We start from the raw sequence: 16,592 nt of genomic DNA, 5'->3' as shown, positions 1-16,592 counted from the left end.
TGCTTAGTTAAAATTTACTACAAACTATTTTACCATCTGCATTTCCTCAAAGGCAGAAGAAGGAAACTAAATTTATTACAAAATACTTGAAAATTTATTGCCATAACTATTATCAGAGGAGAAAGACAATTTGAAATCTATTTACTATCCTCCATGAATTTACAATCAAGTTGGGAAAAATAAGAACTAAAGACATAACAAGTTTAATAAAAATCCAATATTCAAATAACATTTTAAGATCTTAAACCAGATGCTAAAAGAACCTGTACAACCATTTCATGATAAAAGCTCTAAGAAAACTAGGAATAGAAGGAAAGTACCTCAACATTATAAAAACTATATATGACAAACCTACAGCCAACATTATACTTAACGGAGAAAAAGTGAAAACATTCCCTCTAAAATCAGGAACTAGACAAGGATGCCCACTATCTTCACTCCTACTCAACATAATACTGGAATTCCTAGCCAGAGCAATTAGGCAAGAAGAAGGAATAAAAGGAACACAAATAGTTAAAGAAACTGTCAAAATATCCCTATTTGCAGACGATATGATCATATACCTTAAAGACCCAAAAAACTCTACTCAAAAGCTCCTAGACACCATCAATAGCTATAGCAAGGTAGCAGGATATAAAATCAACATAGAAAAATCATTAGCATTTCTATACACTAATAATGAGCAAACTGAGAAAGAATATATGAAAACAATTCCATTGACAATAGCCTCAAAAAAATCAAATACCTAGGTGTAAACCTAACAAAGGATGTGAATGACCTCTACGAGGAAAACTATACACTTCTGAAGAAAGAGATTGAGGAAGACTATAGAAAGTGGAGAGATCTCTCATGCTCATGGATTGGTAGAATCAACATAGTAAAAATGTCGATACTCCCAAAAGTAATCTACATGTTTAATGCAATTCCCATCAAAATTCCAATCATTCATTAAAGAGACTGAAAAATCTACCATGAAATTTATATGTAAACACAAGAGGCCACAAATAGCCAAGGCAATACTCAGTCAAAAGAACAGTGCTGGAGGTATCACGATACCCGACTTCATACTATATCACAAAGCAATAATAATAAAAACAGCATGGTACTGGCACAAAACAGACATGAAACAACTTGTCTTTGACAAAGGCACTAAAATTATATGATGGAGAAAAAACAGCCTCTTCAACAAAAACTGCTGGGAAAACTGGTTAGCAGTCTGCAAAAAACTGAAACTAGATCCATGTATATCACCCTATACCAACATTAATTCAAAATGGATCAAAGATCTTAACTTCAGACTCCAAACTCTAAAGTTGGTACAGGAAAGAATAGGAAATACTCTGGAATTAATAGGTATAGGCAAGGACTTCCTCAATGGAAACCCCAGAAGCACAGCAACTAAGAGATACCATAAATAAATGGGACTTCATAAAACTAAAAAGCCTCTGCTCAACAAAAGAAATGGTCTCTAAACTGAAGAGAACACCCACAGAGTGGGAGAAAATATTTTCCAGATACACATCAGACAAAGGACTGATAACCAGAATATATAGGGAACTTAAAAAACTAAATTCTCCCAAAATTAATGAACCAATAAAGAAATGGGCAAGTGAACTAAACAGAACTTTCTCAAAAGAAGAAATTCAAATGGCCAAAAAACACATGAAAAAATGCTCACCATCTCTAGCAATAAAGGAAATGCAAATTAAAACCACACTAAGATTCCACCTCACCCGTTAGAATAGCCATCATCAGCAACACCACTAACAACAGGTGTTGGTGAGGATGTGGGGAAAAAGGAACTCTCTTACACTGTTGGTGGGAATATAAACTAGTATAATCACTCTGGAAAAAAATTTGGAGGCTACTTAAAAATCTAAACATTGATCTACCATATGATCCAGCAATACCACTCTTGGGGATATACCCAAAAAAATGTGACACAGGTTACTCCAGAGGCACCTGAACACCCATGTTTATTGCAGCACTATTCACAATAGCCAAGTTATGGAAACAGCCAAGATGCCCCACTACTGATGAATGGATCAAGAAAATGTGGTATTTATACACAATGGAATTTTATGCAGCCATGAAGAGGAACGAAATGTTATCATTTGCTGGTAAATGGATGGAACTGGAGAACATCATTCTGAGTGAGGTTAGCCTGGCCCAAAAGACCAAAAATCGTATGTTCTCCCTCATATGTTGACATTAGATCAAGGGCAAACACAACAATGGGATTGGAGTTTGAGCACATGATAAAAGCGAGAGCACACAAGGGAGGGGTGAGGATAGGTAAGACACCTAAAAAATTAGCTAGCATTTGTTGCCCTTAACACAGAGAAACTAAAGCAGATACCTTAAAAGCAACTGAGGCCAATAGGAAAAAGGGACCAGGAACTAGAGAAAAGGTTAGTTCAAGAAGAATTAGCCTAGAAGGTAACACACATGCACAGGAAACCAATGTGAGTCAACTCCCTGTATAGCTATTCTTATCTCAACTAGCAAAAACCCTTGGTCTTTTCTATTATTGCTTATACTCTCTCTTCAACAAAATTAGAGATAAGGGCAAAATAGTTTCTGCTGGGTAGCGAGGGGGTGGGGGGAAAAGGGAGGAAGCAGGGTGGGGATAGGGGGGAGAAGGGGGGAGAAATGACCCAAACATTGTATGCACATATGAATAAAATAAAAATTTTTTAAAAAAAGAACCTGTACAATTGTAAATAGTGATGAAATGAATAATAATCAGGAAAAAATTTAAATATTATAAAGGAGAGAAAATATGTGGAACCAGAGCATTCAGAAACAATGTTAGAAACAGGAAATACATGTGCATAACCTGAATAGAGAGATGACTAGAATTATGGAGGGCAGGTAGGAAAAAGCCTAAGTGAGAATAGCTGTTGATAATACAGGAGGGGGAAGTTTCATGACTTGAGAAATAAAAAATAATTTATCTAGAAGGAAGATGATGGAACACAGAGCTGAAAGGATACTTTTGGGTCATTTTACATCTTCGTGTAGTTCCCACCGAGTGAAAACAAAACAGTATTTCAAGACAATCAGACTGATAGAGATAGGGGTAGGATGTGGGAGTAAGGGTAAAGGATGGCAGATGGGGACCAATTAAGCAAAGTTTTTACAATTTCAAATAAGAGATAGGCTCCACATATTTGTAAATAATCTGATTTTTCAATGAAAAATCTGTGTGTCTGTAGCTTATTAGTTTTTCCTGCAACCATTAAAAATGAGTCTATTGAAATTTAGTAGTGTTTCTACTGTGAAAAACAATAAATATCTTATTATTCAAAATGTATGAAAACAATATACATATTGAAAATGTTCGCTTCAGTCCAAGTTGAGCTCAAGCACACCCCACTGAAACAATAGTTCCGCTCAGCAGACCCTTTGCACCTATTGTAGCAGGTGATTTTTCTTAAATCTTTTTTCTAATAGGTAGTGGGGTGTGTGTGTGTGTGTGTGTGTGTGTGTGTGTGTGTGTGTGTGTGTATGTATTTTACAGATCAATTAAGATGAATAAAGGGATTGTTTACTATAGTAGCTACCAAACCACCATTGTAATTGTCACTGAAATTACCACTCAAGGGACCAAAACTGAAACTAATCAATATAAGAATATCGATTACATGATCAGGCATAGGGAAGCTGGATATGCAATGGCAGGTTTATAGTATTCAATCCAAATTGCATTTTCCTGGAACTCATCTGAAAGAGCTTCCACCACTACCCTTCCCCCAGGCTACAGAGATATAGACATAAAGAAGGTAAAGATGGAAGGAAGGAAGGAAGGAAGAAAGGAAGATAGGACAGAAAAGAGGAGGGGGAAACAAGCTTTAAGGAAAATGTAATCTTTGGGCAATTACAATCCATAGCTTTTATCTAATATTTACCAATGTTATCTACACAAGAAACTCTCTGAGATAATTTTATTAATATCATTAATGAGGAAAATGAAGACTTAAAGTTTAAATGACCTGTGCAAGAGCAAGGGTTATTGAGGATAAATAATTAAAAATAGATGTATCAATTTATGTTACAAATTTATTTGGCATTTAACTGTGTCGGGTTTTGTTTTTAATATTCTGATATTCTGTACATGAATAATTATAGTACGTGATGTTGTCCTCATTTAACAAATGACAAAACATGGCTATGGATTTCTGGGATGTTCAAACCTCTGATTCACATTACTCTGTCTTCATTTCTATATTGAAGCTCCATCTTGCAATCAAGGGTTGTCAAGAACATGGGGTGGGGAGAGGTATACTAGACCATGGTCTATACCTTAACTCTGGTAGTGACTGTTATTTTACTGTCTCTGGGTTCCTCAGTGGGCTATTTATGCTCCTCAAACCTCACCATTCTTACCTTTAAGTTAGGGATAATAAACATACTTACAGAGCAAATGTTTATGAGACTCTATGAATACTTGTGTGCTTTGAACAGGGCCAGTGTATGTAAGACACAAAAGGCTTAGCTCTCATCCAGGCGTCAGTGGCTCATGCCTGTAATCCTAGCTACTCAGGAGGCAGAGATCAGGAGGATCATGGTTTAAAGTCATCACTAGACAAATAGTTTCTGAGACCCCATCCTGAACAAACCCTTCTCAAAAAAAGGACTGGTAGAATGGCTCAAGTTGTAGGCCCTGAGTTCATACCCTGTTACCACAAAAAAATGTTTAGCTTTTATTGTGCTGTTCGCTGAGCAAAGAAATTGAAAGAGTACTATGATAAAATAAGAATCATTTCTCCTTTGTGAAAATGAACAGATTTATGAACACATACACACTATACTTCTGTTTAAAATACATTAAGAGGAACTATGGAATGGAAGACTAAGGATTTCTTATCCAATTATTAAGTGACTGACAAAACATTGACTTCCTTTTAAAAGCAATTTTCTGATCAAAGAATCCCCTTCTATACTACAACCACATCCACACAATTTAAATGTTCTAACTTGAGCTGGGTGCTTGTGGTTAAAGCCTGTAGCTACTTGGGAGATTAAGATCAGGAGGATCATGGTTTGATGCCAACCGGGAGAAAAAATTTGTGAGGTTCCATCTCAATGGAAAAAAGCTGGGCCTGGTGGTGCTTGCCTGTCATCCCAGCAAGGACAGGAAGGGTAACACAGGAGGATTACTATACAGACCAGCTTGTATAAAAAGTGAGACCCTATCTCCAAAATAATCACAGCAAAAAGAACTGAAGGCATAGCTCAAGTGATAGAGTGCCTGTCTAGCAAACTCAAAACTCTGAATTCAGACCCTAGTACTACTAAAATAAAATCCTAGTCCAATGTTCCATTGTGAGACAAATTTCTTACAGCATCTCATTCCAGTTCACTTGACTTTTTTCCAGGATTGTAAACCTTGTCTTAACTTTGCTTCTCCTTTCAATGCAACACCCCCAGAAGGGTCACCCCACTTCTCAGATTTCCCTCCTTTATACACTCCAACCAAGCACGTTTTTCTTTACCTCCAGTAGTCTTGGTAGTGGCAGGACACTGAAGTAGAAAAAATAATAAATCAATACCTGCCCTACTGATTCTGTGGTTTTCATTGGAGCAGGATTATGACAGTCAGAAAGGACAGAAGTGAATATCTACTATAGTAGCCAGCAATGGGACTTAACAGATGCCTGCTGAAGGACCAGAAGAACAGATGGCACTGCTTGGTCACAGTCATCAGACAGCTAGAATTTATGAGTAAAGTCCAACTAATTAAATGAAGACCAGTGTTGAGCTTTGCAAATAAGAGTCACATTCAGAGATAAGATTCCCTTCATGTTTGTAAATAGTGCAGAGAGCTGCCATCCATCATTTTGTACCACCATGATTCCACCAACCTGCAAAGATGCACACTAGAGTCAGACAGTTATTGGCAGCATGGTCCATTGGAAAAATCCATGGTCCACTAATTTAAGAAACTTCTATTACCAAGGCTATAGAAGAAGAGCTGAGCAGTCTATGATAGTCACTCTAATTTCCCACAGTTCCTATTGCTTTCACAGTACTAAGCGTAGCTCTATATCATTGTATCTACCACATTGTATCATAATTTTGTTTATGCATGTTTTTTATTGCAGTGTATAGAAATTAGGTTCTATCTGTTTCTTAGTAATAGTTTAGGGCTTTTCACTGATCAACACTCATCCCTGTCCCCCATACACCCACACCCACACATACACACTGTTTTTTATTAAGTAAATAGAGAAGGAGGTTTTGTCTAATTGTGACAAATGGTTTCTATTGGTTACTGTATAATATATGTATTTAGAGAAAACATACTTTCAAGATAAACCAGCACCTAATAGGTTACAAAATTGCTAAATAAACTCTGTACACTGTTTCTTTTCTTCATCAGCATGAATCAGATTTCCCACATATGCTTATAATTACTGGGTTACTTAGTTTTCTCAAATTGAAGAGATTGTCACCATTTCTCTACGTGGTCAAGGCTCCTAGAATTCACTCATTGAACAAGAATGTTGTATTTGCTACTGATATGTTTAATTATTTGGCCAGAATTTCTGCGCCTTCTCCCACTCTGTTTGAATAAAGACAATATTCCCTGCTGTTTGGGTAGAAAATTGAATTTTTCAACTTTGGTGTATATCATTTTACCTGATGTTTAAAAACAACCTCTGTAGAGAGGAAGATGAAGTTAGAACTCAGACTCACAGTACCATCTCCTCAAGAAATGAAATTAAAACTCTCAGGGTGCTCTGATGAATACATTGACCTTAGACATAAATGTGTAGGCACCTTGGTTTTGTGATTTAACATCTCTATCTCTGGGTATATTAAAATTTCTTGAATGTAGGCCTTAGCTTTCTCATCTATAAAACGCAGACTGCAAGACCGCAATGCCTTCCTCACAAAATCCAGGTAAGGACTGAATGAAGGCAGATGAATGTGGGAGACAGTTGGCTGTCCAGACGACAGAGCAAGTATATGAATGTAAGGAGCCTAGTAACATATGGGTAATTTAGGGATGAACACGTGCTCACTCACTTTCTTCCCCTATATCTGATAAAAACAGAGACTTCTATTAACTCTCTTTCATCAATTGACTCTCTATATAATGCATTCAGTCTTTGAAACATTGTCAGTCAACACCTTTTACTCCAATTATGCCGTCAGTCATTACTTGAATGAATAGCTAGCAATTTATTTTTTCTACTGAGCTTTATTTGAACCTTTTGGCTAATTCTTGTGACAGTATTACAATGAGTGATTGTCTTTGGTGTAATTAGGGTACAACAATTAAGAGTGAGAACAGAGGGCCCCTGGGTATTAAATTCTTTTTATTTTTTCTTTGCTTATTTTTTAACTCTGCCTTTGCAAGCCACTGGGTTAGGATAATACATGGTCATGGCATGACAATTCTTCAGCTTTTTCAGACCCAAAGTTTGGCTAATGTGGCTGAATTGTTCAGTCTCAAGGATATAAATTATGCCCTTGGTTCTTTGCCATGATTTAATTCATCAAATACTCAATTTTCTACCTTCTTAAACCAATTCATTGGTTTGAAGGGATTGGTTTTGTGTTGTTTTCTGTTTACATCAGAACATAACTGTTACTGCTTTTCTTTTATAAAATCTTGCTACATAAAACTCTGAATTTACAAAAGAGACTAATTGCAAAAAGTTGTGGGAGGTAGTATGATTGCTTATTCTGCAAATGAGTTTTCTCTTTACACAGAATTCACAATGGATACATTCTGATAATTTCTGAGTTCCCTAATACATTTGTATCTGTTCAGTTTGTTTTCTTTTGTGTATCTTCTCATCTTCCAAAAATCTGTTTTAAATTCAGGGGAGATTTTTGCAATTATTCCTAGAAGACACTAAGTTATAAAGATCACTTTGCAAAAAGTTGTAACCCTATATATTCTTCCTCATATATGCTATTTTTGTTAAATTATAATGCTCAAGTCTTACCATACTTTTGGTTCTTAACTTCAAGAAATCTTACTTACCTGTAACTACTCAATTTAGATACTATCTCTGCTGTGATTTATGCTCAATTTGCACATTATTTTCCTACCATGAGATGGTACACTCCTAGAGGGCAGAGACCATGTTAAAAATCATATTTATGAATAAATATCTCCCTTCTCAATTGCTTCCATGCTGTTCCATATATACCAAGCATGAAAATGTGTATTAAGACACAATTTCACCAAGATAATTGAAGATGTGTTTTAGGGATGAGAGAAGGGCATGCAGTTTCCATGCTGGCATACTAAGATGAGTTTGATAGAAAACAATTTAGTTAGAAAATTTGAGTTAATATGTAATCCCTACCTCCTTACTTGTACTCTTGGACAAATCTCTTGACATTGCTGTGTCTCAGAGAGTTCATCTAAATATAAAGGACAGATGACCTACTCAACTCCTCAAATTATTTTATCATCAAATAAGACCTAAAACAGATGGTAAAATATACTTTGGAAAATAAAATATTTTTATTCTTGACTAAGATCTTCTGAATAATATATCTGTACTAGGAGAACCAGAACTAAATGCAAGGAAGGGAAGCAACAACTCAGCAGGCTGTGTTTCTCAGGGGCAGATTTTAGACACCAGCCTACAAAGAAAAAGGTCAATATCTCCAGTCCAGATGGGCAGAGACAGACAGAAAGACAAAGTGAGAAATAAAGAGATAGTGATGAGAAACAGAGATGAGAAAGAGGGAGAGACAGAGAGAGTGTGAGAGAAAAAGAGAGACAGAGAGAAAACAGAGAGAGAGAGAGAGAGAGAGAGAGAGAGAGAGAGAGAGAGAGAGAGAAACACTTTCTTATGGAGTGTACTTAGACAAACTTATATGATACACCTTACTACAACATACCTAGGATATATTGTATATATATTCTATCTATCTATCTATCTATCTTCTATTTATTTATCTATGGGGAGAGAGAGAAAAACGGGCATAGACAGAGATAGACAGAGATAAAGAGAGAGACAGAGAAAGCCTATTGCTATATAGTAGTTTACTCCTAGAGCCATAATGCATAATATAAGGTTAAATCAAGCACAAGAGAAAAATGATGTAATCAAAATACATGAGATGTATGACCCACAACTGTAATATGACATGCTTTTTTATGGTAAACTTTTTTTTTACATGAATAGGAGTACACTCAAAAATAATGATTAAAAACTATAAGACAGTAAATGCAGAAACTGGTAATATTTATTATCACTATCAAGTATTATGTGCACTACATAATTATACGTATTACTTTTTTATGATTGGCAGTGCAGTAGGAAGTTTTTATACCAGCATTAGTATAAACACATGGATAATACATTGTTAGGATGGCTAAGACATAACTAGATGGTAGGAATTGTTCAGTTCCATTATAATTTTATATGACCATCTTCATGTATTTGTTGCATCATTAGCTAAAATATTATTTGTGTATCACATACCTGTATTTTAGGTAAGCAATGTGATGTAAACATATGAATACATATGTAGCAAAATGATTATACCATGGTAAAGCAAATGGACATATTCCACACAGTCTTCTTTACTGTGTAGCAAGAACAGCTAATACAAAAATCTGAATACAATATTGTTACCCATCATCTTTATATCTTACATTAGATTTTTGGACTATTAATTCCACATATCTGTTTCTTTTTATGGCCCAATTTTGACTCAGATGATCTTGTATAAATATTAGAATGGAAAAACAAACTAAGCTTGGTCAGAAGGGTTGTGTTCTAGATGTGAGTCATCTACCACTATATGCATGAACCTTGCATTTCCTTTCAAGTCCAAATGCCTCAATTTCTCTATCTTTCAAATAAAATGAGGACTACTGGTTGTGTATCCCTGCTTTCTCTTCAATTAGTTATATTCTTTAGCAATATTAAATATAATTAAATTATATAAATGTAACTGTACTTTTATAGTTATACAGGATAGAACTACTTTATATAATTTTTAATTATATTAATTTATAAATCAAACAAGCATAGATGTATAAATAGGAATGTTAGTGTAGATGGTTAAGATTACTTCTTAATATAACATTCAAGATAAGAGAATGCCTTACCAACAGTACTATTTTCTTGCTAAAAGTGACCAATAGAACTTGTTTGTCTTCCCCAAAGTATTAAAACTAATGTAGTAGAGTTGGATAAAATGTCTCAGAACACTATAATTTATTTCCCTAATGACCAGGTACAAGTTATTTCACTGGACCTCAGATTTTCAGTCTGTAAAAGGAAGACCCTCACTCAGATTGCTCTGAGAAGTAAATATTAGAAGGTAATACATATGCTTGCCATCATCATTGAGTGCATCATAAATATTCACTTGTTTCAACTTTTCCCTGTATAGTATGTGTTCAATAAACTTGATTATTTACTTGTGGTTTAAAATTTCCCTCACACAGTACATTGATTCACCTATATATTTTACATCTTCTGGGAATTCTTATTTCAGTAAAGTTGCAAAATTTTCAAAAGTTTCTACTAAACCACAAAATATTTTAGTAAAATGTGAATACAGCCCACACCTAATTTCTCAATATGCATAAAAAGTCTTCAAGATTTCGTTCCCCAAAGAATTTTAGCCACAGTATGTTGAGTTTCTTCCCATTTTCAACACTGTATTGGACCTGCCTCTCAGAACTCTAAATAGATGAGAGCCTGATGCATTTTCCTAAGATTCTACATTAGAGAAAACCTCTCCTAGAATGTAACTGACCACAGGAGGCTTGGACATTCCTTTGATAGTCCTCTATTGATACAGATCTTCAGTAATATAAAAAGTGACTTTTAAAAATATTTCAGTTGATTTGAAAGCAATTATTTTAAACTTAAAAAGAAGTGTAATAATGAAGTCAGTGGTTCTGTATTTACATTTGGACAATACTGGATAAATCATAGAAGAGTTCAAGGGCAAGAACTGATTCTATCACTATCATTCCAAACACCTGGAATCAGGCGTGGAACTGTAGTATGAATGGCATACTACTGGAATAATAGCCAAAGTATGTCACTTACATAATCAGCACAAAGGAACCATTTACCCTCTTTTATTCTTAACTTTCTCTGAGGGTGAGCAGGTTACTCCTGTCTTTCTGCCACTGGAAAAGTTTAGCTCAAGTATTTATTATAACCTAACTTCTTTAAAAAAAAAAGTGAAGGTGAAAGCAACTCAAGTCACTCCTTCAGCCACTGTATTATGAATAGTCTACATAAGTAAAAGTCAAGGAGGTCAAAATAGGAGACTTAACATCACTCTTCTAATGTCATAAATCCAGAGTCATAGGACATTGCTGGAAGATACTTCTGTACAAACAGCACCTCTACTCTCCAAGTTCCATGTCAGTGAAATATAATGAAGTACCTAAAAACTATTCCCTTCATTCCCACAGTGTCCACATCAAGGAGAGACAAGAAAACACCAAGACAGCAAGAAAACGGAAGACCCAGACAAGGGAATTCCTACATTTCTCTACCTCACCAGCTGCTGGTGGCTGTTGCTGTTGATGGGCCTCCCACCTTTTTCTTAAACCTGTTTCTCTCTCTTTTCAGATTTTGTTCTCACATTGCATCTTCCTCATTGTATCTGACTGATATTCTTTTAAAGCACAGATTTATTTATACAATTTCCCTTTATCTTTCTTCTATCCCTCTTCCTTTCCTAAATCCTCACCTATTTTGATCTTTTCTCTCCCAAGCCTTTATTTAAAAAAATATATATATAATCTTTAAAAAATACCTCATTCTTATGCAATTACAAAGCTCTTCATTTCATATTCATTTCCAAGAATAGATGACAAATTTTTCTCACGTAGACTATTGATCACATCCAAATCTACCTGTTTTTTCCACTTTCTTTATGGTAATTCCTTCTGATGTTAAAGGAAGCATTGGGGTTGCTCAGTTGTATGTCTCTTGCTATTTTCTTCTGATCTCTTTAAAAGAACTTTTCTTTTCACTAAAGTCATTGCCATCCCCAAAGTTCTTTTACTGATCAACTTTCTTCTCCCTGGTAGACCAACCACCATAGTTACTAACTTGTTGAATTATTCTGCCAAGAATGTTGTATCTGAATCTTCTTTAAAGCACTAAACTATTGAAGTGCTTTGATGTTATTTGTCTAGTATAAATCTAATTTTTTTGTCTTTGTCATCTGCAAACATGTATCCCTAGTGGGGATCTATTATGTTTATATTTTAATACTCTATATATTTTTGCTTATGTTCTAGTGACTGTCATAGGCCCAAACTCCAACACTTGCTCAACCTCAAACACCACTGTATACCTATTACTATAATTTGCTATATTTGACCTTGGAATCTCCTCAAGAAACAAACCACTGAAAACTAAGTTTATTAGTCTTTATCTTCATTGCCACTACACTTTTTTATTCTTGCAGCTGTTTCCTATAGTTCAGTAAATCACAAAGCTGGGTTCGATCACCCTGCTTGGGGCTGACAATGAATACCATTCTCCAAACCACTGTCACTTTCCAAAACCAACTTTCCTCTTGACATTCAAAGCCCATGCAATGTTATGTCAGACACAGACAAGGAAAAGAAGACAGGAAACTCCTAATCAAAGACACAAACGTAACAATCAGCATTGAGAATCCTGATGACGTATCTGTATTTGTGTCTGGGTGTTTAATTAAATCTTTATATACTTCTTTCTTTATGTGAATATTTTTCAGAATAGGTGCACATTTTTCTCATACCATGAAAATTTCATAAATATCACTATTATTCTTAAAAGCCATATAAATCAAGAGCAAGTATTACCGAGCATAAGATCAAAGAAGAAAAGCATCCTCTTAAAGTTTTATATATCATGACTGGCTCTCTCTGAATTCTCCTGACTCATCAGCATCCCTGTAACAGCCTTTTCACTTTTAAACATTATGCCAGTCTAACTGCAGCAGCTAGCCCCTAACAGCATCAGCATTATGTTTTTTTTCTATATCTATATAAAGAGTTGCTTCTACAGAGGTCCCTCCTTCCCCAGAATTTGCTGATAAAACTTACCGCTTTTACCAACTCCCCCTGCTCCCAGCATTACCACCTTGTACTCTCTGGACCCGCTTGATGCACTGCCCAGGGAGCAGCTGGCTTCATTTTCTACCTCCATCTTACCCGAGGGACTGGAGGAGGAAAAAAAGAAGAAAAAAGTCACCCGTGTCAGGTGCTTGTTCAGATATTAAGCAACTCAAAAACTGTGTAAAAGAAAGGCTTAGTAAGAGGTAAGAACCATCAGCGCCTGGCTGGCTGCTGGTCCTCTGCTGGAGTGGGTCTCATAGCAACCACTTCAATTGCTTCCAATAAAAACCTGGCTTTTACATCCCCCCTCCTTCTGATCTTTCACTCTTTCACGTCTCCCACGATCTCTCTCTTGTGCTCGTTCTGTGTTTTTTCTCTTTCCTCTTCTGTTTCTCCATTTCCTTTCTCATTCTCTCTCCTTCCTTTTTCCTACCCACCCCTGCACAGTTGCACTTGTTAGATGCACACACATTTTTGACTAAATCCAGGCTGGGCTGCTAGAGTACAGTGAATCTGAGACTTAATGGAAGATATCGTCTCACAGGCTGACTTCTGTTTCTGCAGTTTTAAAGACACTGCTTTCTTTTAATCAGTGATAATTAATTAAGAAGAATTTCTGCTGCTTGTGTCCTTGCTTTTTATCACAATCCTTCTGCAGTTTTCATTCTGGGAAAAAGGCTGCTATACTTTCATAAAAAAAGACAAAACAAGCAAACAAAAAACTAACAAAACAGTAACTCAAAACATTTAAGAGTGCATCTTCAGTTGAAATAATACCTGGCTAACAGGAACTGCTTCAGTTTACTTGATATTCACAATTCTAACATTGGGAGGTAATTGAATTAGGTCATTGTCGTGTTTGAACATGAATCATCCTTGTTTATACTAACTTGTTAGAAATAAACTAGAACATAAGGACCCTGTCAAGCATGAAAGAGATACACGATGCATATTTTTGCTGATAATTAGGGAAACATAAAAGATCATAGAAGGGTATTTTTCCAATGTCCGAAGTCCAGCTCCTGGTTTGAATTCTTGGAAAGCTTAGGGTTTTCTCTTTTCTCTGAATTGCTTGTAAAATACAGAGGTCTTAGGATGTCTTCAATAATCCTTAGTTATCAGAGTCAGATCCTGTCCTTCAATAAAGATAATGATGCTCTGTACGGTTCTTGTCAAGTTTTTTTACTGGGAAGTGTGGTTCATGGTTAGGTGGAGCCAAGCACTTCATGTGGATTTGCTTGTTCTTCTATCTAGATTTTAAGTTTCTCCAGAAAAAGAACTATTTTAATCAATTCCTTATGAACCAAATGTTAGGCACAAAATAAGTGTTCAGTATATTCTTGCTGGTCCTTAGAAATCTTGCAGATTGCTTGCAGATTTCTTGCATTCAAATCTGGGCTCAGCTGCATGACTTTAGATAAATTATTTCAACTCTCTGTACCTCAATATATTTATCAATAAAATGGCTTATGAAGCTCACTTTATTGACTTATAAAATGAGTTATCATTTATGCAACATTTAAAACAGCATCTAGCAGGTTGTAAGCACTACATAGGTATATGATATTATTATCTTGAGGCCATGATGCTGTTAGCCCAGTGTCTATATGCATCACGGGGATGGGGTCTTCTTTTCATATGTTTTATCAACCACCTGTATATCTCTTTTGTTAAAGCATGTGTTCAAATATTTTTGTCTACTTTTATATCAAGATTTCATTTCTTAGTTATTATGTTTTGAGAATTCTTTATATATTCTGGATGTATGTCTTTTCATCATAAAAATATTCTGCAAATATTTTCCCCCAATTTGTGGCTTAGCAGAATCCTTCAAAGAGCAAAGGTTTTAAATTTTGATGTATTCTAATTTGTCTTCTACCATGAGACTGAAAAATGAAACTTTTCCCTATAACTCTATTCCAAATTTTCTTTCAATTTCCTTCATCCTGTCATTGTAAATTCACCCATGGCCATAGGTCTATTTACCACTTTTCTGTTGGTAACTGTTCAGTTTGTAACACTAAACTTGATTTCCCCTCAGAGCTACAGAAATGAATCTAACTGCCTCCTGAAGGTATCCATCAAAACCCTTCTTATATCGTAACCTCAGTATTTCTAGAAAGGCAACATACTCATCCTTAATAAATGAACTCCACACTGCACTCAAGCTTTTCAGAAACATCACCATCCCCTCCCAAAATTCCAGTTTTAGTTCTATTTCTTATACTGGACCTCCATAACTTATCTCCCCAAGTGCAAGCTCCCTGACCTTTCCTTATTCCAGATGGGTAAATTTTTCTTATACAATGATATGAGAGAAATTCACCTAAAATTTCAACATACTGACTCTGATGTATACACATTCATATATCAAATACCAAATAATAAAAGCTAGTAGTTTAGAATATCACACAGACAAAAAGAAAAGTTTATTCCAGTCTTGTGTTCCAACATAGCTCTCCCACTCCATAGAATAGAGGTAGGCATTGTGAGCTACTTGTCTTTCCCTTGACAAAAACTATTATTTCCATGATTGGAACTAATAAAGAATGTGGCTATAGTATAATTGTCCTATATGTTTTTAATTAAAGATTTATTATTCAATGAATTGAGGTGAGTAAACAATAGCATTTAGCTTCAAGGTCATCCTGAATTTTGTTTCTAGTTGTGCTGATGAAATTCTTATGACCTTGAGCAAGTCACCCGCCTCTCTAGCTATAGATTTCACCATCTGTTATTCTCTTTTCCATGTTAACCATTCTGATTTGGTGGAAAAGAGCAGAAATTGTCATGCCACCTGTGTCCTTGGTTCAGCTTTTTTTTTTCAATGAACTTATTTTTTTGCACTTATTTTAATGTTGGTTAAGAAAAGGGAGCACATAGAAATGTCTTTGCAGAGTAAATAAATGAGTGACTTGAGGAATATTAATGTGAAAGGGAAATTTAGTTAGTGAATTGGCTTTACTCTCAATTGTTAATTTATCTGTCCATATTCTTCATTTGAAGTCAGGAGGATTTTTCCTTATTACATGGAATTTAAAAAAAGAAAAGATGAAGTGTAGGAAGACTTTCCTAACTATAATCCTTTTTGTCTCCCGCTTCTTTGAAATTCTAAGGCAATCCACCTTAGTTCCTCCCCCTGAATTACTAAGGATCATAAATCTGATTATGACTGCCTTTTATAGCATTCCAATGTTACTAGTTTTCAGATTTAGTTAGTGACTTTTCTTATGACTTGACCAGTGCAATCAAGTTCCTGTGACGCTGTGTTGCTATGCATATGTGTGTGTGTGTTTGTGTGCTTATGTATATGGGGATGGTGAGGGGGTATCTCCCAGATCAATAAATGGTGATTAAAATGAAACCTTTAAGTAACCAAAATCATTGCATGACAGATTGCTTTTTACTTCAGGAAATTGTTAAATTATTGGAGCTTGCATTTGCTTTCTCTAACCTACCCTGGCAGCTGCCATCTTTTTTCAATGACACATCATTCTGATTGAGTGCTAATCTCCATCACATGAAG

The 16,592-nt window shown here is 35.4% G+C and overlaps 1 protein-coding gene across 1 annotated transcript in view; it reads right to left on the bottom strand.

Moving 5' to 3' along the window:
• Nucleotides 1-13,532, bottom strand: part of Rit2 (Ras like without CAAX 2) — a 364,390-nt gene extending 350,858 nt beyond the window's left edge. Inside the window, exon 1 of the mRNA XM_074069907.1 lies at nucleotides 13,055-13,532. Coding sequence (XP_073926008.1) covers nucleotides 13,055-13,157 — 103 coding nt within the window. The 5' untranslated portion in view covers nucleotides 13,158-13,532. The remainder of the gene's footprint in view (nucleotides 1-13,054) is intronic.
• Nucleotides 13,533-16,592: the final 3,060 nt, after the last annotated feature.

This window comes from Castor canadensis, chromosome 4 (genome assembly GCF_047511655.1).
Source record: "Castor canadensis chromosome 4, mCasCan1.hap1v2, whole genome shotgun sequence".
Taxonomy (NCBI): domain Eukaryota; kingdom Metazoa; phylum Chordata; class Mammalia; order Rodentia; family Castoridae; genus Castor; species Castor canadensis.
The sequence above is the reverse complement of the archived record's forward strand: the minus strand, read 5'-3'. Positions and strand labels throughout refer to the sequence as shown.